At 40.9% G+C, this 27,467-nt stretch overlaps 1 protein-coding gene across 3 annotated transcripts; it reads left to right on the top strand.

The window, feature by feature from the left end:
- Nucleotides 1–527: 527 nt before the first annotated feature.
- rtn3 (reticulon 3) lies at nucleotides 528–27,467 on the top strand. 3 transcript variants are annotated; one of them, XM_044022797.1, is made up of 10 exons: nucleotides 528–837; nucleotides 8,631–8,678; nucleotides 12,693–12,959; nucleotides 13,086–15,347; nucleotides 21,839–22,046; nucleotides 23,076–23,214; nucleotides 23,931–24,000; nucleotides 24,693–24,739; nucleotides 25,272–25,330; nucleotides 25,438–27,467. In XM_044022797.1, the coding sequence occupies exons 1-10, from the start codon at nucleotides 747–749 to the stop codon at nucleotides 25,484–25,486; spliced, it is 3,240 nt and encodes a 1,079-aa protein (XP_043878732.1). In that variant the 5' UTR covers nucleotides 528–746; the 3' UTR covers nucleotides 25,487–27,467. The 3 variants fall into 3 exon arrangements, with proteins under 3 accessions (XP_043878732.1, XP_043878731.1, XP_043878730.1); XM_044022795.1 differs by lacking the exons at nucleotides 12,693–12,959; nucleotides 13,086–15,347 and having other exon boundaries at nucleotides 546–837; XM_044022796.1 differs by lacking the exons at nucleotides 8,631–8,678; nucleotides 12,693–12,959; nucleotides 13,086–15,347.

The raw sequence follows: 27,467 nt of genomic DNA, 5'->3' as shown, positions 1-27,467 counted from the left end.
TCTGTTGTTATGCACAGATACCTCCACACAATAATACATGCATTAATAATAACTAAATCATATGTTACAATTTCATATGTTACAGTTTCGTTTTAAATAAATAAAAAAATGATAATATCTTTTGCCAATACAAGGAGGTTCTGTTTACCATAGAAAAATCAATTAAGCTTTAACACATTTACTCCTTTGCCAAAGATAAACAAATGAAACGTCATTTTTACACAATATAACATGGTGACTGTTCAAGAATATTCTTTTTTGCCGCATTCAAGTACCGTCGGATATTTCCCCTATTCACCCCGTTCAACAAATTGCAAATTCCATCTAATACAATTAGATTCTACCTGATTGGTAATAATAGTTACTTAAATGTCTTTTATAATTCAAATGAACAGGAAGAAACAAGTCTTATATATATATAATTCGAAGGAGCTTGTACGTCATAAAACTTGAACAAAGTCATGTCAAGTCGCGTAAAGCTAAGATGTTGGAGTATTTGCGGAGTCATTGAACGCCTCTCACTCCGCCATGTTTGGTGCCCCCTCCTCCACAGTCCGCCTTGTTTCCTCTCACCTCCGCCGTTTCTCCCTCAGTGCTCGGACGTTGCGTTAAGGTGCAGAGCCGAGTCCCGCTCTTTGGGGTATTTTTCGAGGAAAGTCAGACGACGTTGACACCGTCAAGTGACAGCGGAGACGACAGTCATTTTCGCCGCCTGTGCGCACTTGTCTCCAAACGACAGTAAAAAAATGGATCCAATGACTCAGTCATCGCAGATAACGTCGTCGCAAGGGTTAGCCGATGGGCAAAACTCTGCTGCCAAAGAATCAAAGCTTAACGGTAAGAAATGGCACCACGTCAAGTTAGCGACAATGCTAATTTTAACGTTCTGTCCATAGTTTCCCTTAAAACAAACATGTTTCGTTGTTATTAAAACGCATGTTAATATTTGCAAAATTGGCTAGTCCATAGAAGCATGGACCTGCCAATTAAGGTTAACTATTCCCATTTTCTGTATGTGTGTTTTCGGCCTGTGTATGTATTATTTCAGCTCATATAGGAAACACCTGTGGTACTAGTTAACATATCCAGACAGATGGACCATGTTTGTCTCGGGCCTGCCCACACGGCACGCGGCTGTCTTTGAGTGACAGTAGCGCCAAACAAAACATCATTCACGAATCTGTCAATTTTAACCATGTCGCCTTGTTACGCTCAGTCTGTAGCCCTTGTTGTAAAGCATGAGGTGACTGAGTAATACATCCGCTCACCCGAATGCGTACTTAAACACACATATTATATATATATATATATATATATATATATATATATATATATATTAATGTAGATGGTATTGTCTGTTATTGATGATAATGGGTATATTCTGAAACATAATTTAAAAAACGATAACATACGTTATCTTTTTTGGCGTGTAATGGTAGCCGAATGTCTGTATGCATCCCAACGACTGTTTAAATTGCTGTGTGCTCCCGCGATCTATGAGATGTGTCTGTTTTTGTTAAGTGCAGAGACATTACATAGCAGTTTTGTCAGTGAGGTTTGGTGTGACGGAGCATTATCTCTGCACTGCAGATGCATTGTTACTGGGCAACTGCCAGGGAGTGAAGGGAGGACCTCTTAAAGGTGCATTGCTCTTTTTTGTGTCATCAGCACAACAGTAGTCATACGCAGAACAAAGCATCAGGCCCCATGAGCTTCTCTCTCTTTCCCTCTCTCGCTCTCTGCTGTCACCCTTATCTCAAATAATAACTTCATGTCACTGTCTATCATGTTCACTGCTGTGCAGTATTTGCAGTTTTTCAAGTCAGGCTCGATGAGCCAAATCAAAACAAAGGCACAGTATTGTTTACCAGGGCCACATTGTCAGGTTGTGGCAGGGAGTGGCAGCTGTGTCATCAGCGAGTGTGTGTTAGGGATGGGGCAATACATGATTTTAACACACATCCTGATAAAAAGTCAACTGTGGGGATTTTCCATTGTTGCGATATCAGTGAAAGGTTAAAATAATTATTATTGCATGTGGAAATGCTGCATTCCCCAGTCATTCAAGGATCTCATGATGTAATTGGTCTTGTAAGAGATTACTGTTTTTCACTTTCACAAAATGTTCTCAAAAACATGTATCCATAGTAACTTATATTTGTAACATTACAACATTTTTGTTGTTGACATAAGTAATGTGTTTTTGTAACATTAGTCTGTGAAATGTGCACAATTTCATCAGTGTTTGTCCTCATTCTGTGAAATCTTATTTATTCAAACCAAATAAAGGTAGGTTACAGACAAAAGGCTCCACCTGTTTACGCTTAAGAATTCATTAAAAAAATTGTATTGAAGCATATTTTTCACAATCATCTTCATTTTAGAGAATTGCAATTATTTTGATCCAGAAAATGGTGACAGGAAATTTTCATTTACATACATTTATATGTATGTACGCTGAAGTTGTCTGACTGGAGCTGGCATGAATCAATCAGCCACTACGCTACGTTTGACAATCCTGAGAAGCAATGTTCGGTTAATGAAAAGGATTAAAAGCTTGAAAGAATTATGGCACATGTGTTTGTGGGTGTCAGCTGGGTACGGCAGGGCCGGGGTGTGGCACATAACACTCCAGGGAGTTACCATTTTGGTTTCAAAGTCGTTGTTATCGAGGCGATGGGAGAAAAAATTAGAGTGGGAATGCATGGATATAAATCATCACCTGACACTTGTGATGATTATGTGAAGCATATGCGGAATGAAATGTATTTTATAATAAAGGAAGGACAAATAAGATGTAGGTACTGCTACAAATGATAATAAATAAAATGTATGTAAATGACAACCAAGACCATGTAGGCAAACACCTCAATGTCTGGGCCATTGTGAAAATATACATTTCACATAAATTAGGATCGCACGTGTACTTATAATATCCATGTATTAGTCATTTTTAATCAATATGACCGTTAAAGGAATCAGTGACCACTCCTGCTGTCCATAGCTGCCATTAGTGTCCCTCTCCCTATGTCGCAACATTGACGCATTTCATGGAAAAGATTCTCCTAAAGACTACAGAGACTGAGACTCATGTTACTGAGCAAACACTTCAGATAAATCAGAATAAACTAATTAATACAGTCTCATCCGTGTTAGAAGTTACAGCCATCTATACAAGGTTTGTCTTTCAGTCTGTGGATGTCACGGTGAACGACCTCTGCCTCTGCTGCCTGTTTCTGCAGATGAGTCCCATTTCTTTGCCACACTGATGAGTGACACTAGTCACAGAGGAAGTGGCACACTTCAACACGGGGACCTAATTTCTCAAACTACGTTGCATCCGATTTTCAGGGGAAATTAGCATTTGAATCAATCTCTGCATGTTCTGTTGGAGCTCACTATTGGAAACGGTGTCAAGCGTTTCTGCTGCTGTTCTTCAGTGAAACACTTTAAACATAATGTACTAATACATGGTTACGATAACGACAGTCTCTGTTTTGAGGTTTTCCTCATACATGGATACAGACAGTTGATTTTGTTTGTACTCCAGACATTAAAACCTCACATTTGATCCATTAACACAAGAGTCTTCAGCGGAGAAATTGGCTAAACCAAAATTAACTTTTGGTGAGGGGGCGGGGCATTTATTCATCAGAATACAGCCTAATTCACAAGCAGAGAAGACCAACGCTTTGTGTAGTTCTGCCTGCTGATTGGTTAATGTGATGTAGGATAAGTTTCTCCTAGATTTACCGTTGGCACCTGAAGAGTTAAAGAGCAGCTCTAACCAAACGCCAGTTGTTGTAGTTGGTAGCATCACAAAGCGTATACTCGAGAACACATTTTGTTCTTAAATCTGGTTGGTAAAAATAGGCCCCTCCACACAGGCCAGACAGGGTAGGATTTTCCTGTCCTTTCACGCATCGTTCCCGTCGGTTGACTTACATCGGCGTCTCTGATTCACCGATCACTTGAAAGCACTTGAAAGTGAAATATCCCGTCAGAGCTTCAAAGAACATGGAGTTCTTTCAGCCTCTTCCTCCTCTCTCTACTTGTCTTGCCAAGTCAATCCCCCCCCCTCTGCTAGCTGCTGGAGCAGACCATATCATAGAGGTCACTGGCAATCAGATAAGCCCTCAGGGATGGGCAGCGCAGGAGAGCTGGGGCATCAGGGCAGAGATGATGGGCACAGCAGTCGACCCACCCTGCTGTACCGTCTCCTCCACTCAGGCACAAGTTTAAGAAGGCCATGGTCCCGGAGTTTAGAAATATCAATTTTTATATTTAGGTTTAATTTTAAGAACATTGTTTATTAATGTCACGTTACAGGGCTGCAACAATTAATCAATTAGTCACAATTTTAGTAATCAATTGATATGTTTTTTTTCATGTACATTATCACATTCAACACACTCTCTGATGTTTCAGCTTCTTAAATTAAAGTTAAAGTTTCTTTGCTTTCTCATATGTTAGAGAAATCATTGAAAAGTAATATTTTTGGATTGTGGACAAAACTAGACAATTGAGAATGAAATAATTTCATTCTCAATTGGAAACAGCAGTCGACATTTTCTGACATTTTGTGCACCTAACAACTCATCGATTAATCAAATATGAACATAATGTCAGTTGCACTACCGTGTTGATATATTTTCCTTGATTGCTGCTACACAAATATCTTGTACTAAGACTGTCTTTGTGCACTTGTAAAATCTTGGCTTTGAAACTTCTGCTTTTATATTTCCACTCATTCATGGATCTTTTTTGATGCAACATTAAAAATCCCCTTTCTTTTCACTGCTAGATTCAACAATGACCAATCAAATCCCAATTCACTGCCTCATTGTGGCTATTTTTCTTCACTTCTGACATATTTTTTTCCATGTTTAGGTATCATTCTCTAAGAATGTAATCAATTTTAATTATATATATGTAGTCTTTAATTATTTTCCTGATTGAATTGTTCAGTTCATATGATGGTGAAAATCAAGTTAATCAGAATTGACTATAACCTCGAAATAATGACTTCTTCATATATGTTGTTTTGTCCTCAAACCAAAGATATATAAAGTTTTGTAGTTTTTTTTGTGACAGAGGAGCAAAAAAACCCTAGACATTTTCACATTTAAGAGTCTGAAAACAAATTAATTGTTGATCAAAATAGTTTGCTATTAAATGAGCAATTATTTTGAATTTTATCCTCGCATCCTTGGTAACAACACTATTTCTATCTGCAGATTTGACTGACTTTTATTGTCTCTAATCTTTGTGAATTTCTATTCATAAACCAATAAACACATTTTATTTGTTGCCCAGCAAAGGTGTTTGCATGAGTATATGTAAACACTTTACATTCAAGAGTATTATTTTTAGGTGTACTACCATGCAAATAATCAATTTGATCTGAATTTAAAATAAAACAAAATACAAACCAAGTGTAAAATGAGCTGCTGCCAAACTCTTTTGAAGTGTCACAGGCTATAATAGAAGCTGTCAGAGTAAAAGTGAACGCAGAATTCTTTTCAGTTTTAAACAGCGGCAGCGCAGGTCTTTGTTCTTGCAGGGGAAAACTGGACAAAGAAAGAAGGTCCAGGTTTTTCAGGACGGACATCAACATTTAGAGACGTGGCTTTTCACGGTGTCAAGGGCCATTTCTCACTCCTTTCTGCCACTGGTGGATTTAGCACAAAGGTACTGATATATGGGAATGTAGACTGTGACTGCATGTAAGCTGCGTTCACAGGCACGTTCAAAAAGCTGGTACAGGGACGGCTGCTTTTCAGTGTGAACGAGACCTGGCCGTTTGCCCCGTGCTGAGCTCAAAAGACTCGACTTATTCAAATATCCCTGAGTGACAGCCAGGCCAGAGCCAATTGTGACTATCCTGAATCCAGTCGAATAAATGAGGACACTATATAAACAAAATGGAGACATACAGTAGCTGACTGTTGTGGCCTCTGTTTACCAGTTCCCTACACTGTATTTTTTTTAGTTTTTATAACCACTATGTGGAAATAAATAAGTCTATTTAAGTTGTGCAAATATTACATGGGTCTCAGCACTTGATTAATAAAGACTGTAGTGAGTTATTGTTGCAGAGCTTAATACATCTCACAATCCCCCTAAATCTTGACACAAGAACTGCGCCACAACAGTGGCTCCCCTAAACCATACACAAACAAAACTATGCTAATCATGCAGATGTGTTGCCGCACAAGATGATTTGCACGTTTTTGTCTTGTCAGCTCTGTTCCAATTAAAATGTTAAAAGTTACTCCAGTCCTCGAATCCCAAACACACGCACCCTCTGTGTGCGAGGGTCGGGGCAACTCTCACACACTAGAGAAAACGTGCAGCAGCACACACACACACACACAGACGTACGGTCATACTCTGCTCTTAGTGACAGTGATCGCACCAGTACTGATGCCAACAATGCAACTAATCTTTAGAATCTTTACACAGCACTTGCACGTTGTGGCTGCCCAGCTCTTGGTTGGTCTGTTTTTACTCCAGGTATGTTCATGTTATGGTTATGCAATTGAACCGAAAAATAAGTCAAAGTGCTTTATATAAAGATGACCTAACAATTAAAGGTTACTTTTATCCAGCAGACTGTTGCTAAAGTGAGTCATCATAACATAATCTGTTTCAGGCCATGAGTTGAAAAGAGAACCTACTGTATAATGCATATGGTATTTTAAAGGTAGAGTATATAGTGTAAGTTATGCATATTTATGTTATAATTGAATAGCAGAATAAAAAAATATTGATTTGTTTAGTGATACTATCATAATTGAAGCAATATCATCCTTCAAATCATCAGGAAAGCAACTGCTAGTTATATTTAGGAGTTATAATGTAGAAATGGACCAAAATAAAACAATGTAATAAAGGTTAACTTATTTTCTCTCTACTAACAATTGCAGTTCCTCTTGTCTGAGCTTTTAATAGTCTAAGAACTAGACGGCTGGCATCAAAGAGCAGACAGAGTTGGAGACAAGCTGGCGATGTCCATTTCATATATAGCAGCTGAAAAGCCAAGACGCTGTTTATCGCCATCTGTAGAAACCATAAGTAGAAGGAATTTATAGCTCAAAATTGAGGCACTGAGGTTTCGCTCTGTGTGTTGACAAGATGGTTTGAACCCAGCAAAACCAAATTAACACTTTTGTTCTATTGGTTCAACTCCATAGTAACACTGAGCATTAATAGTAATTTCGTCTAGTTTGTATTTAATCAAACTTTTTTTTTTTTTTCTTCTCTCTAACGTGTAAAATGTAGTCCTTAAGATCATTGGTTCATTTGTTTTGGCTTCCACAGCAAATATTTTTTGTTACGTAACATACCTTTTAAAACATTTTATTGCGACTATTGTGAACACATTTATCTTCATCTGCTGTGACATCTCTTTGTAATGTCGGGTTGGAAGGGTTTGATTAAGTGGATTTCATATGTTAATGTAGGGTATTTTGTCCTTTCCAATTTTGCCCCTGGAAACGAGTTAAGAGTTAATTTAGAGCTTGCAGTCTGGTTAAAAAGTGAAGGTGTGGCATGTTGAGTGAGTGAGTGTCGGCTCTGTGAATCTGAGAAAAAGAATGTTGCGCTGCAAGGGCAAAGCAACCCCAACCTGCTGAGCCTGTACCAACTCCTGTTAAGGTAAACTGAACTAAGATGCCCCCCCCCCGTAAACCTGAAGCTATTGCACATTTTGCTCACTGTGTCGAGTGAAAGAATCTAAGACGTTCAGCAGGAGCATGTGATTGGCCCATGTAGTTGATATTACTTTCCATTGCGTTGCAGCATAAGCCTTGGGTGACCACCCGTTTTAGGATCCAGCCTGGAAAATGGACTTCACTATCCTCTTAATTACCAATATGCTCCAGTTCAGGGACCCAAAACCTCCCAGAGCAGAGCCGAAAACTGAAATTTGCAAGTGTGGAGATGTTTCTCTCCTACCATTCCCAGTTCATCCGAAGAAGGAGGAGGAACTCCCAGCGACCTTCTCTTTTTGCTGATGTATGCTGTTTACAGGATGAAGACGAAATGTCTCCAAACATAAAATGGGGGAAAAAAAGGATGTAAATTTAAGGGCAGCAATTATCAGCGCTGCAGCGCTGTTACATGATAAGAGTTTGATTCATTGATGATTGAGGTTGAGCACTGTGCTATGTAAGGAAATATTCTGTGCTCACAAATTTCCATCAAATGGATCTCGGATGCCTCGCCCAATCCATGAAAAAAGGTAGCAGACCAAAAGTATGTTGACAGGTATGTAGGACAAGACTATTCACATACTTCTGGCCACACAGTGTATGTGAAATGACTGCACTTTGCTAGTCTCTTTTATATAAACCATAAGTGCTGAAGAGGAAATGTAAATTATCTACATAGCAAATATAAGTGCATGCATTTAAGTTGCATTAACTTTACTGACATGACCAATGACAGCAAATGCCTGGGGCATTTCTGTTGAGTGTTATTTTGGTCTGCAGTATGAAATAGAGCTGTTAAGGCTGGATAAGTTGACATCTGATTTGAATGCCTTTTTATTTGAATGGGTTCAGTGGAGAGATATTTATTTTTCTTCTTCTTGGATGATCATTCTTCTGTCCTTTTTATTTTTTCAGATTCCTTTCTTTCCTCTTCGCCTGTATCTCTCATTCAGTCTCCTCAAGGCAAGTGTATGGTTCTCTTACGCTGCTCGCCTGTTCCCCTCCCCGTCCTGTACTCTCATGCTGGCTTGCTGCTACTTCATCCCTCTCTCTAGTGCCCCTCTCCTGCTTGTAACAGTCGAGAAAATAGCCACCTGCAAAGAAATCCGCAATATAACGATTTATACCCCTAATTCCAGTTCCCTCCCTAGCTCAACCGTGCTTTACCTGCCCCTTTTCTCAAAATACCTTGTCATGTTCCTCCCATTTGTGTCCAACAATGCTGACCCTTGGACGTCGGATTGTAAGTTAGCCAGGCAGCATATTCAGTGACATGTGGCACTGGTCATTTTCTTCACAACCCCCCACCACTGCTGCAACTTGAGCTGAAACCTTTCTCCTGCCACAAATGGCCATCTTTGCAGTAACATCTGCACAGTCATCGTCTGAGCTGCACCAGAAACTTAGAGAGCAGAGCTTACACATCTATTTACAAGTGCAAATTGAAAGCCATAGGACTCTGATTAAAAGTTACAGCAGTGTTTTCTTGCAGAATCTTTACAGACGCCAGGAATTAGACCTTTAAAATGTAGCATCTGCAGCTGTTAGCAGTCGGATCCCTTTCAGCCTTCACCGCCTGCTAACAAGCATTATTTAGGTCAGCAGCCCTCGCTGTACGTTCAAGATAATCCCAAGATTGCCACCTTATTTTAAGATAGCTGAGACGTTCAGGTTCACACTGTGCACACAAGAGTAGGGACCTAAAAATGGAACAGGTTGTCTCGTGGGGATGGTCCTGCCTTCCTTCCTGCTGCCCTAGTATCCCGGCCTCCCCCTCCCACAGCCCCAGTAGCAACCAGGTCCCAGAGGATGAGTGGCACTGGAGATACCATCCACTGCCCAGTGGCATGAGCCTGCCATTTCCTGTGGCTGCTCCACTCGCCCTCCGCCCCACTATCTGCTTATAGCTTGTTAGGCTTCGTGCATGTTTTACATCTTTGCTTTAAGCATTAAAAAATTAGGTTTTCTTTGATAAGTTTTGCCTCTTTTTTCTTTTTGAGTTGTGTTTTTTATCCATGGGAGTCTCTTAGTAGTCTGAAGAAGTATGAACAAATGCCAGTCAATGAAAGTAGAGCTTGTTCAAAAGTTAAATTAGGCTAGGGTAGACGACAACATGAGCAACTCACATTAGCATTCCTCACCTAGGACACAAGCATACAGTCTATCAATGCTAAATGACAATTGAAACAGGACCCAGTATTTTTGAACTGCTACCGACTCATCTGCTTTTCAGCAAAAATGTCTGACTGGGTGCATGTGTTTTATCAATACTTATTCTCTGAAGATTACAGTCTTAATTGATTTCATGGGCACCAATTGTTCCAAGGATTAATCAAACTTCCTGTAGAATGCATTGTTGCCAAACCAAACTGGTTGTATCATGATAGGGATTTCTGGCAAATTAAGCTCAACTCACAATTTACTTTTTTTTTTTAGCTTTCACTTACAACTTACAGTCTCATTAGTGGTCACCATAACTGCAGAGTCCATTATGGTGAAAAAAGATTGACAATGACAGTCTAGTAGCTGAAGCCTAGCTCTCACACTATGGGATAATCCTGTTGCCGATGAGTTTTGCAACTTGCAGCCAATTACCCCCGATCAGAATGTGATTTTCACTCACTAAATGTGAAATATTCAAAGGTGCAAACCTCTGAGATTCACAGACACAGTTTTGATGTGTCTCAAGATCCAATCTAATTCAAGGATGTTTCAAATTTGATCGAATCTGCTACAACTCAAGCTGCCCCAGCTAATCATAGACCAGACCTGGTGACAGTTGGTGTAACCCAAACAGAAATACACTGGTTCATCAGACAAGAAGCAGAAGAAGCAAAGGGGGAAATACAACATCAAGTAGTGTGTGTCCTGTCCCGAGTTAATAGCATAGTGTGAGCTCTACGACTGTTAAAAGACTAACCATTGCTAAGAGGGTACATTGTGTAGTGTGGGGTGTATCCCTAGGAGTTGTGAAAGTCATGTAGTATGACTATAGTGTGACTGCTGATCCCCCGGTGAAGAATGAACACCCAGGCTTAGTGTAAAGAAGGTTTCTGCTAATTTAAGTAAAGGTTTTGATACCTAAGCCACATTCCAGTGACTGCAGAAAGCAGATTGCATAAAAGCCATAAAGACCTTAAGGACCAACTGGCTAATGGCCCATCTCTAAGCGAAGGTGTTGTCTATATTGTAGTTCTGTTGAAAGTAGTGTCTGGTCACTTGGCTCTGCATATCATCCCTACATGTATTCTCAAAGCACTAGTCATTTTGGAATTTGTTTACAAGTGCAGAGCCAAAAGACTGCAACTCTGTTGAGATGGAAAATCCATTCATGTGGCCTGGTTTGAACAAGGCATTGTATTGTGGCACAGGGTAGGAGGCCGTTGGGTTAAGTTGGGCTCTAGCAGAAAGGTCTGTGTTTATACATGGGCAGGGGGGGCGGGGAGGGGCTGGGGTCATGGGATCCTGCTGAAAATTCAGCTAATATTGTGGGATTCACTTGATGTAGGAATATCTATATCCCAAATTATCTGTACTATAGTCAGGTAATTCACTGTCATTTGGTAGATGGAGGTGCTTGTTGTTTGATGTGTAATGAAAGGGATCATGTGATTATTGGAACAGTTGTTGAGCAGATCTTTGGATTTCTGGACAGCCAGAGGTCACATTCTGCCAGGGGCATTCTGACACCATAGTGACTGAAAATATTACCCTTAGCAGGTGTTTATATGACCTGTTAAAGTGCACAATGGCAGCAATATTATCTAACTCTCTAACCCTTGGCATATATTCTTTCCCATTTTGCTGTCGGATCATTACGTAATCTTGCTGACTGTATAATGGGCAGTAAACCAACACTAATTATTGAGCTAGTAAGTGACCACAATAATGAATGTGGTGGTGGAAATCTTTTTATTATTATTATTCATAATTTTCCCTTTTATGTTTGACATAGAAAACAATTGTAAATTAATTTATTGTGACTTGTTTGTCACAGTTACTTTATTTGTATAGTACATGTTGTCATTTTGCCTCACAGGGCCTTTTTAAGCCAATCTGCAAGTAGTGGAATAAAATCGCATTGTCTCAGCACAGACATGATTGGCAGGTGTGGACACGTTTACTGGATATCCAATTACTGGGTTGAACCATTTTCATTTAAACTAATGTATGATAGATATGGTATTTTGTCCAGGTTTGCGTTTCTTTTCTCCTGAGAACTCATGCTCTGTCTGTGGTTTTAGAAAGCTGGTGATGGATAGTCATACTGCTGCTTGTTGGTGAAGGTTTGCCCAACCTGTCCTTTCATGGCAATGGAGGGTGTGATTCCTGGATGTACGTGAAGCTCAAACTCAACTTTACAGGCATTTTTTAGCCAGTGGTCATGCGATACTTCTGAGAAATATCCATGAATGTCCAGGTTTGCATTTGTCAGCCTTAACATTAACATGTATGCCTTTTATTTAGCAAAAGTATCAAAAAGTGTATTTGTAAGATTTTCTGGAACAGAATAGTTGCCAAATAAAAACCTTTTCAGATGTACTTGTTAAAGTATGTTAATGGAATAATCACAATCAAAAAGAAACTGCTTCTCAGCCTGCAAGTGTATAGCAAGTTATTTACAACTGCTATACTGACTGCAACTTATATGTAGTCACCATACCACACATGGTGATTTTCAAGAATTAAAGTTGGTGGGATTTTATTTTTTGCTGCTTCATTTGATCATTGCGATTATTTAAGTTGGCTCACCTACTATTTTTGATGGTAACTTTGTTGAGTAGTTAGCATGCAAAAAGTGATGCTCCAATTTATTACATAAATCTGCATTACATATTCATGATGCATGACTGCTTGGGCTGCGACATGTAAGCTCTCACTGATTGATAGAAGTGCATGGGAGTTTAGTGTCTGTGAGTTGTATGACCTCCCCTCCTTTTTCCTCTTCGCTGTCATTCTTCATGCATGGTGATGCAGACAAAAGAGTCGTCCTGGGCTCCGAAAAGCCCTGTGAAGGTGTTGCAACATCCCTTCGCTTTCCCTCTCAACCTGGCACATTCACACCTGCTCATTACGGGAGTGAAGCAGGGTCACCAGATGGACAGCCTGATTCACCGATAAAGACCTCTCCTGTTTCAGAGCGAATAAAAGCACTGGAAGCTCTTGCAGCCAAAAAGAAGGAACCTGAATTTAGAAGCGATGGAGGTTACTCTCACTTCAGAGATCGCCATTATGACAAATCCCCCATTGAGACCAAAAAAACTCCCATTGAGACCTCAAGATCACCCATTGAGACCCCCAAATCACTCATTGAGTTCCAAATGTCACCGACTGAGACACAAAAGTCACAGACTGAGGCTCACAAATATACCACTGAGACTCCAAAATCTCCCATTGAAAAGACTTTGTCAGGTATCTCAAAAAAAGAAGGCACTGCTGATCAGGAGTCACCTGAATCCCCCTTTGAAGTACTTGGAGATTTAAGACAAGTGAATGAATTTGAAGAGACAGAGGAGTGGATGAAGGCTCATTTACCGCCCATGCCAGACTTTGATGCCGTAGATTTAATGAAAGGCACTCTGGTTACAGAAAGTGTTACAACAAAGGAGGAAAAGGTGATTCATGTGGTAATACCTGCTGCTCCTGCTGCCTTTGCTGGTGTCCCTGATGCCTTCATGGATTCTCCTATCAAATCTTTGGAAGTGAAGGATGGCTTGAGTGATGGACAGAAACAGCCAAGTTTTGAGGAGGAGTCTGAGTTTGACCTTGATTTTTTGCCAACAGCGTATGTGTGGGATCAGCAAGAAAAAACAGGTGTCCAGGCTCGAACAAATGTTGATTCAGAAGTTTCAACTTCAACTGCACCTCCTGCAAACTCTGGGTCGTCCCCACTTCCTGTCTCCCCGAAAAGTGACATGAGTGTTAAAGAGAAAATATCAGATGACAAGACGACTATTTGGACTGGTGATATAGAGCCACCAGAGGCAAGTGAAGCAGACAGCTCAGGAGAGTCAGAAGACACTGTAATTGAAGATGGTGTCATTGCTCCGGCATCAGAACCCCTTTCGTCTTCTGATATAGCATTTTCAAATGATCCTACCCCTGCCCCTGCTGTTGCAGCTCCTGATTTCCCCAATGAAGAAAAGGTGGTACCTCCACCAAAGTCGGAGAGGAAGCTAATGCAAGTTCCAACCATCAATGTTATTGAGACAGATGAGCCAAATTACAGTGAAGAGGAAATGGAGCTTGAAGCAGAGATAGATGAGGATTATGAAGTTGTGACAGACTCTGCCAGAGAGGCAACCAAAACCCCAGAACCAGAGGATGGTGGACATGAACAACCCAAGACACGTCCCTTAGAAACTGAATTCATGGAAGGCTACTCTCCCCCATCCTCACCTGTAGACTCTGATGTTGAATACTCTCCCAAGCGCAACATAGTCAAATCTCCTCCAGAAATGTACCACGAGGAATCTATGCCTGAGCTTGAGGCCTCACCACAGCCAACTGTTCCAAAGGAATCAGCATTTGAAATTTCTCACGATCAATCCAAGAAGTCAGAAATGACTTCCAACAATGTTAATGATGAACCTTCGACTATCAAACTCCCAAATGAAGAAGTGGACTTCCCAGACGATGATGACGAATGGTCAGATGAAGCACAATGTATGCTGGTAACCTCTTACAGGACTGACAGTGTGCCCAACAAACCAGTTCCTTGCACCGAGTCCAAAATGGATTGGAGTAGTGACATAGCTGTGAAAGAGACTTATGTGGAGTCAGTTTCTCTTTCCAAAACCAGCTTTATTCAAGATGATATATATGACAGACAGTCATTTGATTATGATTATGATGCATCTTCTCCGCTGGATGAGCAGTTTGTTTCTGATTCCTTTGAAATCCAAAGTGAAACACTGAATTCAAGCTCTTTAAAAAATGATGTTCCAGAGGACAATCAAGATGGTGAAAATCTGGACAAATTCACATCACTAAATGATTGTCAAGGACTAAGCAGCATGATTGAACAAGATTTCAAAATGTGGATGACCACTGACGTTTCGGACAACATTGCAGATGGGGCACAGAAAATTGATTCCAAGATCCAGGAGGAAACAAAAGCAGCTGTCCTTGCACTTGACAAAACAAAGGACCCAGAGAGCACTAACCCCGAAATGGCAGATATTGAGGCTGCAGACAGCTTTGTAGAATTCATGCGAGAGTGCCTGAAATCTAGACAGGATGAAGAACCAGACAGCCAGCACCAAGGTGTTTTCTCGGAGTCCAAGCTTTGTGAAATTGGTCAGCCAATTCACCAGTCCCCTCCAACCATGTTTATGGATTTTGAACAAGAACAACTCACTATCAGTGCTCTCAAAGAGCTTGGCAGCAGTCAAGAGGATGACGAGGTACCATCTCTCCAATCTAAGATTCCTGACCAGAACGATGCTAACCCCAGTGCTACATCAATAGAGCGGTCTACCTTCACATCAGTTTCTACCCCTCCATGTCCCCAAAGTGACCGTGCATCCGACAGCATGTATTCCAAAGAGATGGAAGCCATTGATGTATGGGTAGCTGAAGCCTATCATCTTGCTGAGCATGTCTTGACAGCAATACTAACCCACTTATCAGGTAATATCCTTTCTTTTAGGGCAGTGGGCCTTCTTTGCACATGCAATCACCTTAACAGGACAGACTTTTTTAAACGGAAAGTTTGTGTCACAGCTCCCCTAAAATGACAAAATCTCCAACTTCCTGCAGAGGAAAACATTTACATCTCGGTTCTTTGGAAGCTTCAGTTTATCATGAGCATGTTTCGTTATGATATGGCATGCACTAACACAACCCATAGTTAGTCGTGCAAATAATGACGGCATGATGGCACATGTGCAGTATCAAATGCCATATCAAAAGTTAGGTAACTGGAGCAGGTGTTTGTGTGTCAGAATGTCTGATGCACCCAGCAATATTAGAGACTGCTCATCCCAAAGGGATAGTTTTTAAACATACGAGACTATTAAAAGGATATCACGGTATATATTTACCAATTTTAGTTACTTGTTTGCACTATGCAGGATATTTTAGTAACTTGGTTAGTGGGCGACCTTTTAGTAAAAAAAAATCTTTCACTTAAAAGTTATAGATGCTCATTGGGAAACATAAAGGTCCACACAGGGCAGTTGTTACAGAAATTATAGCAGCCAAAGACAGTATAGAGTGCTTTAGAGACATCAAAGCTGCATATGGTCTAGCGATTTTGACTCACTTTGAGCATATGACCCTCTTCTGCCCTCTGTCCTTCACAGCTCGGCAGTGATCCACAGACAGTGGGTGGGGGGGATATACATGGTGGCCAAGTGTTTGCTTGCAAGTACTTTGGAAGTCACGCGGTACAGTCAATCCCCAGTGTTGGGTTTCTGCTTTTGTGCAAGTTTCCACAGTCCACTTAATGAAAACCATGACATGGTGATAAGACATGGCTCAAAAACCATGTTATGTAAAACATAATTGTAAAATTGTATGGTTTTTGTCGACCTGAAATGATCTACCATCTTGTTCACTTCTCTCAAAAAAGATTTTAATCTCAATTGACTCCCGGGTTAATTATCTTTTTAAATGATCTGAAGACAATTTAAGCAAATTACTTCGGTGTAGTCGTACATGCTCTCATGGGAAAAGTTAGTTCACTTGTTCATTTCTTCTCTCTTCATAGAGGCCCAGCTTTTGGTTATGAACATGAAAGCTGTTTTAAACCAGATTATGTGTAGGCAATATTTGTACAGTCTTTATTTGAAATCGACTGGTGCAAGGTCAACGTACCAGAATGTATTTAGCTTCTTTCACATTGGACAAAAAGAAAATCCACCAATACACAAACATGCTGCCTTTGTCTTCAGTGGGAAAGAGGACAACAGGCTTCATTACTACGTTAAATAACTGCAAAAAATGGAAGCAATGAAGGCTTGTTTCCTCCGTGTGAAATTTATTTCACTATAACTCTGTTCAGACCTAATAACTCCTGTCTCTGATGATCCAACTACTTCTGATCAAACAGACCACTTTCATATTTAATCTATGGAACTTGCGTTGCTGCATTCTTTAACAAAAGTGAACTCCGATACTTCCTAGTCCACATACTCCAGTGTTGGGTGACCTCTGACCTACTACAGTTTCACTCATCGTGTCTCTGTGTCAGACCGTTAAAACCATTTTTTTTTACCTACTGCTTATTTGCATAAAGAGTCACTAAAAGAGATCCATTTACATGTGATAACTGTATGGAGGCAACACCGTAACGTCAGGTGCAAACAGTAAAGCTGTTCATGTCTGATCAGATCCAGACACATGTTAATACCAGGTTGGGCGGCTGCCTGACAACAAACGCCATCTGTTTCCATTTGACTACTGCTCAAACTTTTTATTTAGTCCTTGTTGAGTTTGAAAACCCTGAAGAAAAGTAACGTGCATTTAATAGATTTTACTCTGCACACAAGGAAATTAAAGGAGAGCAAAACTCTGTGATAAGCACTGGAGAAGGACTTAAAGCGTCAGTTTAAAATTTGTACACTAATCACCCTAAAGGTGTCATATTTCAGGAGTTACAAATGCCACTTCGGCAGTACCCTCCCTTTTCTGCAAACATTCCGTACATTCACAGGCCCAGAGGTTGGCATGCAGTCATTAATCCTGACATTCATTGTAGATCTGTGTTGAATGCTCTCAATCTTGCAGTTGGCAAAACAAGGGAGTGTTGGTGCTGTCGCAATCAGAAAGTAAGGGAAAGTGCTGAGCAAAGTCATAAAATGACACTGCTCAATCCGCGAGTTAAGCATGTTAACGAAACATATACGATCCAAAACTGAATATTCATGCCTTTGGCCTTGAAGAGGGAGCCCTGTTTTGTGTTGTGTTCTTTAGAGGAGCGTGTGTTATAGATTCCTCCCCCTCCAGCCATGAGCTCGTTCTATTTTAATACTTCACTGCAGTGCTGCTCCTCACTAGGTTATTAGGCGGGGTACACTCACACGAAGGTGAGCTGTTCTCGTCGCGTTGCACATGAACGGTGTCACCTAACCAATGTTTCACCAAAGTAATCCACTACAACCTTTCAGAGGTGAAGTGTACTTGTTAGTAATAATCTAATGGTTGTCTGTAGGTTTCTTTGTGTACGTGACTAATGCCAGACTTGTTGTCAAAGATTAGTTTCATTCAGACAGGCCACTTGTGTTCACATTGTTTAATCCTCCGTGTAAAGATTGGTTAAGGCACATGTGCATATTTGAATCAGACTGAGCCTGTCAGTGCTTGGCAGTAATATGTCTCACATGAGCCTGTAATTTCTTGCTTGTAGCGATGGGGTTAAATGGAAAAATGCAGCAGAGTTTAGAAAAAAAATGCACCCTTGCTTGTTGCTGGAAGGGAAAGTTTGGTGTCAGACACGCAGAAAATGCCCCCCTCCTTTCTCAAGCATGCTGTGAACTACGGTGGCCTCTGCACACCAGACAAAATTTTCTGTTCTCAACAAGCGTGTTGACACTCAGTCAGCTGATGAGGATCCCATAGGTTCCCTCTACCCAACTCTCTGCCATTTCCTCTTCGTCAGTTGGTTTTTGTGTTGGGTTTGTGTGTGGATGGAGGCTCGAGCCAGTCTTTGTTTTCATAATAAGCTTCCCCTTAAGAAATGCTGGCTTGTTTGTCCATTCTAGCTGCTGTACAGACATGGCAGCACAAAATGGCAGCCTTTCAATCTATAAACCTCCTACATTTCAATCTATAAACCTACAGACGGAACCTTTAAAAGGTTTACCCTAAGAAAACCTTTGCCAACTGAAGTCTTCTCTGTAGGTTTGCCACTTTATCTCGCCGTAAGACGGATTTTTACAGCTGTTAATTGAAGTTTATGTTGTTTTTTAAACCACTTTATTCCTATCCCAGAAGTCCACAGAGAAAATCAATGATTTTCCATCACATCACACAGGAGTTGTTGTTCCCCTGCTGCCTCTTTCAGGAAGCTGCAATGTGTTCTTTTTGTTACTTTGGAGTTTGAAATATTTCATTTGGATTTATTTGAGTGTCACAAACTTACCAAACAATGCAGCAGTAGACCACCAGCTCCTGTGTTTCTACAAGTTAAAAATTTTGGACTTTGGTGCAGGAGAGTAAGCAAATCACAAACTCCAAGAAGGAGATGTGGGTGTGTGGTGCCAGTGGCCGAGCTGCAAACAAAAGTCAACAGTGTCGACATGTAATGTTTTAATCAGATGGCAACAATCAGCAGGGTTTCCTCACCTCACATGGCAGGGGCGTGTGCATGTCCTCCCAGCATGCTTTGCTGCTGGCACCCACAGGGAGGAGCAGAAGCTGGAGTGTGGCGCAGTGGCCTGTTTTCACTGTGTTATGTTGCTCTTAAAGCTACACACACACAACAACAGGAAGCAGGTGGCACTGAACTGACAAAGTAGGCCTTCTGAACCACCGGAAACACAACCACTGTATGTAGATCAAATATATATATGTATATAATCTTAATTTGCAGTAATGAGAGACAATCCTACATCGTTGTCATTGTTTGTGACTGGATTTAAAGTCAACTTTCAGTTCAGTGTTAACTCTGTACCAGACAACACCATCAAAACATGAATTATACTTGACTCTAAACATCTGTTTCCACCATGTACATGTTTCATTTTTTTAATATTTGCGTATCAGTATCTGTGAAGCAGAAAAATGTAGTTGCAGCTTTTACGATTTGCCAGTGGCACTGTTTCAAATTGCAATTTTTCAATAATTAATTGTTCCGCCCCCTCTCTTGGAGTCAGACCTCATTTATAGCCGAGTCACTGCTTCAAAGCATGACACACGATCTTGCTGCATCGCGCTTCAAAATCCCCACAGTAATGTAGTTATTCTATTCTTTTATTTACTTCTATAACACAACAGCAACAGCGATTTGCCATTAAACAAGCAAGCAAGTTAGACACACCTCAATATAAATACAACAATATTGCACTTCGGTAAATGAGTGCTATAGGAATGAATTATTAATTTAAAAACCTAACTGTGAAGAATAGGAGTGTACTTTAAGAGATGAGCTGTTTTGTTATGTACTTCTGTGTGTGTGTGAGAGAGTTAGAGCTTTATTGTTAGTTTGAATAATTGAAGATGCACTTAAGATAAAAGTTGTCATGGTTGCATGCATATGCAGCAACAGTATTATAATAACAATAATAATAAAGCCATAGGGACTCGCTGTGTCTACGCCATCACCAGTTCATTCATTACAAATGAAGTGTAAAACCTAGATTTATGAAGCTTAGGATGATTCCTCTCTATGTATCTTCTGTGTGGTTAATTTTTACGGCCGTATCTATGAAGTAGCGCCAATGTAAAGACTGTAAAACCCAGCTCACTTGCAGAAACCGTAGATTACAGTACATGTTAAAGTATTACATTTCCCCAGTAAAGTACATGTGCAGTCAGGGCACTTGTGTCAAAAAAAAAAAGTGATTTTAATTTCCACTGCTGGGACCATGACCCTGTAAAAAGAAAGCTGTTCTTTCTTTCCCGAGTTTTTACTTCATCCTTCACAGTAAGCTCATTGTGCACTTCAGACTTTTGAAGTCGTATTACTGTTCCCACATAAGTTTTTTGTGAAACTGGTTTATTCAAGGAAATAAAATTCAGGATAAATCTATACTTTTTTATTTTTTATTTTTTTTGCATTATCAAAGTCAAGAAAAATTGCAATTATATGGGTCCTATATAACGTCTGTTCCCATTAAAGTGTAGCTCGAGCACCGAGGCCTGAATCGTCCCTGGGGCATCAGCCCACGTGGTTTTCTCAACCACTTTTTTTTTTTTTAATTTACACAAGGCCTTTTTTTAAATACCCCCATTTTCCTCAACACGTGGGGGGAAGGAGTTGCCAGCACCAGCGTTACATAACCGCCTGGTGTGTAGAGGCTATTACTTCTGCATGCAGAACTCCTCACAGGACATGCATGCAAACATGAAGCGGGCATCGACACACACACACATCTCTCTCTAGCTGTTATTCTTAGCCACTGACACCCGAGGAGATTTATGGTGCATATTCATGTTTTACTAGGCCAGAGCTGCAGACTAGCAGCTCTGTTTACTCCCGAGGCAACTTTTTTAGGTCAATATTTTTACTTTAATGCGCTCCTGTTCAATTTTTCCATTAAAATCCGTGTTTATCCCCATGTTTTTAAATCTCCTTAACAAACTGCATTACAGTTAAGTGCTTTTCTTGTCACTTATTCCTTTAATGCATCAGAGGCGTCACACTCTGACCTCTGCTGCTCAGTGATGCGCCTCAGCTCAGGCCCCGCCTCCTTCAGAGGCTACATGTGAAGGCAGATTGCGTCCGGACGGAGTGGTCAACAGTCCTGACGTCACCCCCATAAGAATCTGAAGTTGTGCTTTGAAACCTAAAGATTTATTATTTTAGGAATGTCATTTGGACATATTTTTATCATCTTTGTTCCCCAAATCTGGAATATAAGTTACAATATTGATTTTTCTGAGTGATTTAGACCATTAACTCCTCATAAAGAAGTAGAAGCTCATTTTACCACAGACTATTTACGATATTGTTACTTTCGGGTTGGCTCCAGGAAGGAAAACAGAAAACTATGTCCTTTTTTTACACGGTCTATTGTCATGACTTGGCTGCCCCATTCCAGATGCAAGCTGTACGGATGAGGCATTTTACTCAATATTGGTATCGGGCCAATGCTAGTTAAAATCGCTGGATTGAATATTGTTAAAAGTATAGTCCGATGTGACCTGTGGCAATCATTATGCTTTTGAAAAGGCTGGTTTTAGGCAGTATGCACTCACGTGTTACTACCATCTAAGTTTTTTGAAATGAGGTACACAGTTGAAACTAATTTAGGAGAGAAGGGCATCCAACAACGTGACTGTCAGTGGAATTTGGCAGCTACAACAGTCTAAGGACGTGTTCTCTACCTATAGTCATTTTAACCTGAAACATACGTGAATGAAATGTGTGTTGTAAGTGAAATGGTACCCGTAAGAAACGCGTTATGTCTGGATGAAGTAAGACTGACCTTTTCTTCTTCGCCTCTCTACCTCTGCAGTGAAGGACCTGATCCACTGGCGAGACCCCAAGAAGTCGGGCGTGGTGTTCGGTCTGTCCATGCTGATGCTGCTGTCGCTGGCAGCCTTCAGCGTCATCAGCGTGGTCTCCTACCTGCTGCTCGCCCTGCTCTGCGTCACCATCACCTTCCGCATCTACAAGTCTGTGGTCCAGGCCGTGCAGAAGTCTAGCGATGGACACCCCTTCAAGTAAGACCCGAGAGAGAGCCTCTGCCGCCGCTGTGTCTCACAAGTATTTAGCTTTATAAGACTCAGGGAAGAAAAACCTAATGATGTTCTTGTTTGGGGACTTGAAATGTTGATATGGCAACACAGAACTTTAATTAAATTCATTAAAAAAGGGACGAAGGACCATGAACAATAACACAGGCCATGTGACCCTCTGAACCAAAAGAAAAAGAAACAAATACAAATCTGAAAATGGTACAGAACGCTCGCAGAGCAAATGAAGTTTCTCAAATGTAAGCTACATTTTCTTCTTACGTTGTCAAACAACAGAATCTGATCACGTCACAAAGATAACTGATCGATAAAGAAGGCATGCGTGATGTTGTGTCCTGCACAGAATATTTACTTTATCATCAACTAAAACAAATAACCCTTCAGTTTGTCTCATTTTTTAGCTCTCTGTGCAGTAAATAATTAATGATACATTTAAGTTTTATGGTTTTTCAGCTTTTGAAATTGTGAACATTTTCTGGTTTCTGTTGTGACATTTTTAGGTTTGGGAGAAAAAAAATGGTCTTAATTTTCTGACATTTTATGGTCCAAACAATTGATAATTCAAGACATTAACAGACCAATGAATTGATTATAAAATGATAAGATTCAGTCCATCAAAATATTCACAATATATTCTCAGTCTCTACAGTTTAGTTTTAAATCATTAAATCACAGTTGCTTCCTCTAATTCAGTGTTTTGTTGCAGAATTTTGAGTTTCGTAGAGCTGAGCGGCAAATGAAAAACATTTTCTCAGGAAAATCAATCAATTATTGACCACTATCGAGACAACGGGAGTCTTTCAAAATAAAGGCCTGTGGTCTCTTGATAAGTGACGCAAGTAGATAATTCCGATTGTATGATCTGCTAAGAAAATGACCATGAATCCTTGTCACCACACGCTGCTTATGTACGTTTCCCTGCAGTGTTTGTTTTTTTTAGTTTTGCTACGGACACTTAGCCTCATTTTGTGCTAACTCTCCTCCTCCTCTCTGCAGAACGCTGATAGATAAGGATGTCAGCATCCCCCCCGAGACTTTCCGCAAGCACGTGGACACCAGTCTGACCTACATCAACCGAGCCCTAAAGCAGATGAGCCGCCTCTTTCTGGTCGAGGACCTCGTGGACTCCCTAAAGGTGAGCATCTGCAGCTTTTCGCCCACTGACCACGGTCGTCCTCGGGCCTCCAGTATGACCATTTAGTTGAAATTCTAATGGAAAACTATTTTTCACTCTGCCTCGACAGGCTTCCTCTCCTGGGAGCATCATCCCCCGCCTCCGTTTTAACTGCGGTTTTAGAGAAGAGGGAGTTGCTATCAGAGCTGCATCATTAGCAGAAACCCCAGTAGTCCTGATTATAATAGAACAAAACAACTGCATTATAAATTAGAGTCAAATTACACGGTTAAAAAGCAGCTGCCATGAAACATTTAGTACATTTACATGCACAGTTAATACCCATTACATGGGTAATCGGACTATGAATCTCATTATCCAGGTATCTTAGTCCGACTAAGACTAGCTCGATTTCAGAAATCGGACTGACTCAACGTTCAATCTGGTCATCTGACTCTCAAGATAAATCAGTTTGACAGATTAAAATGTTACCACAAATAAAATGAAATAGACCCTAAAACTGAGTGAGCTAAATTGAACTGGTCCATCTTTCATTCTGTTATTTACACCCATGTATTTTCTACTGTGACCTGTCAAAATGTCCGCCATGAAAAGGCCGCGTCGGTCTGTCCTCTGCTTCTGTTACTTCATATATAAGTTGGGTGTTGTCCTTGTCTTCTTCTCCTTCTTCTTCTCCTTCTTCTCCTCCCTCTCATTGTTTGCTGTTCCCTCCTCAGCTGGCTGTGGTCATGTGGCTGTTGACCTACGTAGGAGCTGTTTTCAATGGAATCACCATTCTCATCCTGGGTGAGCACCATGGGAACCAACGGCGGAACATACCACATTCCTCGTGCTGCGCAGAGAGTGGAGCTTACGGCCACTAAAACACTCATATACATAATAACTGATAAACACACACACACACACACGCTGTGTCATGTGTAGTGTTTTAATTGATCATCTCTAATGAGCGGTGTCCAAAGGTCTGCTCACCCCAACCAAACACATAAACGATGAGTTCAACACAGACAAGAGTGTATTTTCTGATTTTCTCATCTTCACACACAAAAAAATATGAAAAGTTAGTTTCTTTAGCATGTTTCAAAACAACCTCCGTTGACCAAATTTGCTGTACAGACAATACAAATACAAATAAAGAACTAATATATCCACTAAGATTGATGATAAAAACATTAAGATTATAAATGTGTGTACAACTCCGCTACACTAGGTGGCGATATCCCCTGTTTCAGCTGGTTTGTATCGGGCATTTCATGGATAATTGGTAGCTTGTTGAGCTCCTGTCGCCATTTATTTACTTCTTTTAGCTAACGAAGCATAAATTCTCCAAAGAACGCTCGGGATTTATTCGCGTTATTTCATGGCCAAACCCAAAGTACTATTTTAGTCGGACTATTGTGTTAACATGCATTGAAAATGTCCAGTTTTAGTCATTTTAAACTTGACGTGAGTCTAACATGTCTCTGTGTTTTCTTCAGCTGACATCCTGCTCTTCGCGGTGCCACCAGTCTATGAGAAGAACAAGGTGAGACTGGCCCCTCCCTCCCAGGTCCTGATCAGTATATCACAAACTGAGTGTCGCTCATCATCCACTCACCCCGCCCCCCCCACACAACCCCAGTGTTGTATGAGAACATGGCGAGCTCACAGAGTGACTTCAGTGTGGGTCACACACTGAAGTCTTTCTGCGTCTCTCCGTCTCCTCCAGCTGCTGAGAGAATGACCTCACTGCAACTGTGAGATCAAACTAAATGGCCGCCAGCGCCGCAGCGTTTCACCCTAGCTTGTGTTTTGGTTCTTCACGGCCCAACGATTTTTAGAATAAATGTCAAATTGTGACAGCGATATGATTCGTGGAATCGGAGCGAATGGTCCTTTTTACATCATTATTCTCATTTTCATTTGGAAAACTCGTTTAAAGTGATTATTTTGTACGTTACAAGAGTCTGAAAACAAGGGTGTAGACTAAACCTATTGATGAGTGAGTGATTTTAGTTTTAAATGTGATTTAAATTGATGTTTTTCTATTGTTGCTCATCTCTTTCTTTATCCTCCAGACTCAGATCGATCATTACATCGACGTGGCACGTACTCAAGTCAACACCACGATGGCCAAGTGAGTGACTGTCGTCATCAGCGAGTGGGCGGCGATGATGAGGGTGGTGCTCTTCTTCCTCTGTGGTTCTTCATGTTCTTCTGTGTTTTTTTTCCTTTCGTCTCCAGGTTGCAAGAGAAACTTCCCGGAGCGGTGAAGCGCAGCAAAACTGAATGATCGCCCTCCATAAGAAAAAAAAACCTTCACATCACCATCACCACCATCATCCTCATCTCCATCACCACCTAAAACCGCACCCCCCTCCTTTCTCCAGTTAACCCCGCCCCCGCCAGTCTAACTGCTCCTCCCACCTCCATCCACCATCACCCCTACAACACTGAACCTTGCTAGGTAGAAAAACCTCTGAGCTACTCAATATTTAATGTACAACTACTGCGCAGCTTAACTTGCAAAAGCATTTAGAGAAGAACTGTGCCTGTTCAGACAGGAAGCGCAAAACACTAGCGAGGAAGTGACGCAAGCGGACCCCACCCCCTCTCTCTGTGGGCGGGAGAAAACGGAGGCAGGGTCGAGTGAACTAGACTGAATCTATGACCTGGTTTCTCCGCGTGTACAGCGATGCAGGCGGGCGCTTGTTTTGCGTGTCTGTGCGTGGCTGTATACGACGCCAAAATGCAAAAATGTCTGTACGATTTAAAAAAAAAAACAAAAAAAACAAACACATTTTTCCTCTCCCAGCTGCGAAAAACACTTAGAAAAACTGAAATGTATTAAAAAAAATTAAAAAAAGGAACGAAATGAAATAAAAGCAACCTTTTGGGACTTACTGTGGATAGTCGTCGACCTGTTGTGTGGATAAATATGAGTTAATCTTTTAGGAAGTTGGTTTTGTGTAAAAACGACAGGCCTGTTTAATGAGTTTTCTCCTGCGTTCACCTCACAGGCACTTGTGTTTGTACGTCTCTGCACTGCACTGAACTTTAAGTTTGTTGTTTTTGTTTTTGGAAACCCATCAGCAGGGTGAAATAAAAAGGTTTGGAAGACGGAGCCAGCTGTGATAATTTGGTCTAGTTCACTGTCTCGCTCAGTTTTCTGTGTGTGTATATTCATATTCTATACATTCTATATTTACTCCTGATTGTGAAGACCGCTGCAGCCTCTCTGCTGCTGTGCGGAAAAACACGGTAGCCTCGCTTTTTATACGAAAGGACAGTTCCCTCTCGGCAGTCCTCCCAAACGCCTGCTCGTCACGAAGTGTTGACTTCTCTCGTTCACATGTACATTTTGACTCTGCTTGTATTATTATTGATATTATTATTATTATTATTGGTATTGACTAGAATGGCTGCTTTGACTCCCCGCTAGCTTCGGTGACGGCAGCAGCGTAAAGAGTGAACTCCTGTAGGTTTGGTAGTCACGGTAACGCAGTCCGACGTGTTTTTATCGCACCCGTGAATCGTAAAATCTTTCCCAGCTCTACTCGTGTACGGAGTCCCAAGTGGGCCAAAACTCTCAACTCATTTTTTATGTTTTAAGACTATAGAAAAGCTCTATTTTTGGTCAAAATGTATGGTTGGTTAGCAATCACCTCATGTAGGTGTTGGAGTGGGCGGGGCACAACGAAGACCACCTCTTTTTGTGGCATCTGATTGGATAAAAGTTGTTCTAGTTAATCTGTCGTATTAAAAAGAACTTGATAATGTGTTATTTTGGAATGACAAATTTGCAATGTTTATCAGGGGCCAATCACAGCGCCTGTTGCTGCCATGGGGCGGGGTCTTTGTTTGGGGATTTTCTTTTTAGACTATGAATCATTAGCATTCCTCTCCTGCGCCCTTACGCAACCTCATGAAGGTGCTTGGTGAGTGGGCGGGGCGTTAAGAGCACCGCCTCTTTTTGTGGCAACTGATTGGTTAAAGATTTACCGTCATAGTTAATTTGGTGATTATTAATGTGTCTTTAAAATTCAGATAAAGGCTTTTTGAATGATGAATTTGCCATGAACTACAAAAAATGATTTAAATTGTTTTGGCTCACTTTACGGGAGTTACGGGTCGCCGTGACGACACAGACGGGCATCGCGTCGCTGGGAAACGTGTATTGAAGTGTTTTTTTTTCTTCTCCAGCTCTGCTTGTCGTCACTTCTCTTCGGTTTTGTCTCCGCCTCTCATGAAGAGCACGTCGTAGTCGTTTAAGC

Source organism: Solea senegalensis, linkage group LG3, assembly GCF_019176455.1.
Source record: "Solea senegalensis isolate Sse05_10M linkage group LG3, IFAPA_SoseM_1, whole genome shotgun sequence".
In the NCBI taxonomy this organism is placed as follows: Eukaryota; Metazoa; Chordata; class Actinopteri; order Pleuronectiformes; family Soleidae; genus Solea; species Solea senegalensis.
Note: the sequence above shows the minus strand (reverse complement) of the source record. Positions and strands in the feature narration are given on the sequence as shown.

Coding starts and splice junctions, on each gene's coding strand:
- rtn3 (XM_044022797.1), top strand. CDS start 747: ATGGATCCAATGACTCAGTCATCGCAGATAACGTCGTCGCAAGGGTTA. Junction 24,001..24,692: donor AATCACCATTCTCATCCTGG/GTGAGCACCATG, acceptor TGTTTTCTTCAG/CTGACATCCTGCTCTTCGCG. Junction 24,740..25,271: donor CAGTCTATGAGAAGAACAAG/GTGAGACTGGCC, acceptor TTTATCCTCCAG/ACTCAGATCGATCATTACAT.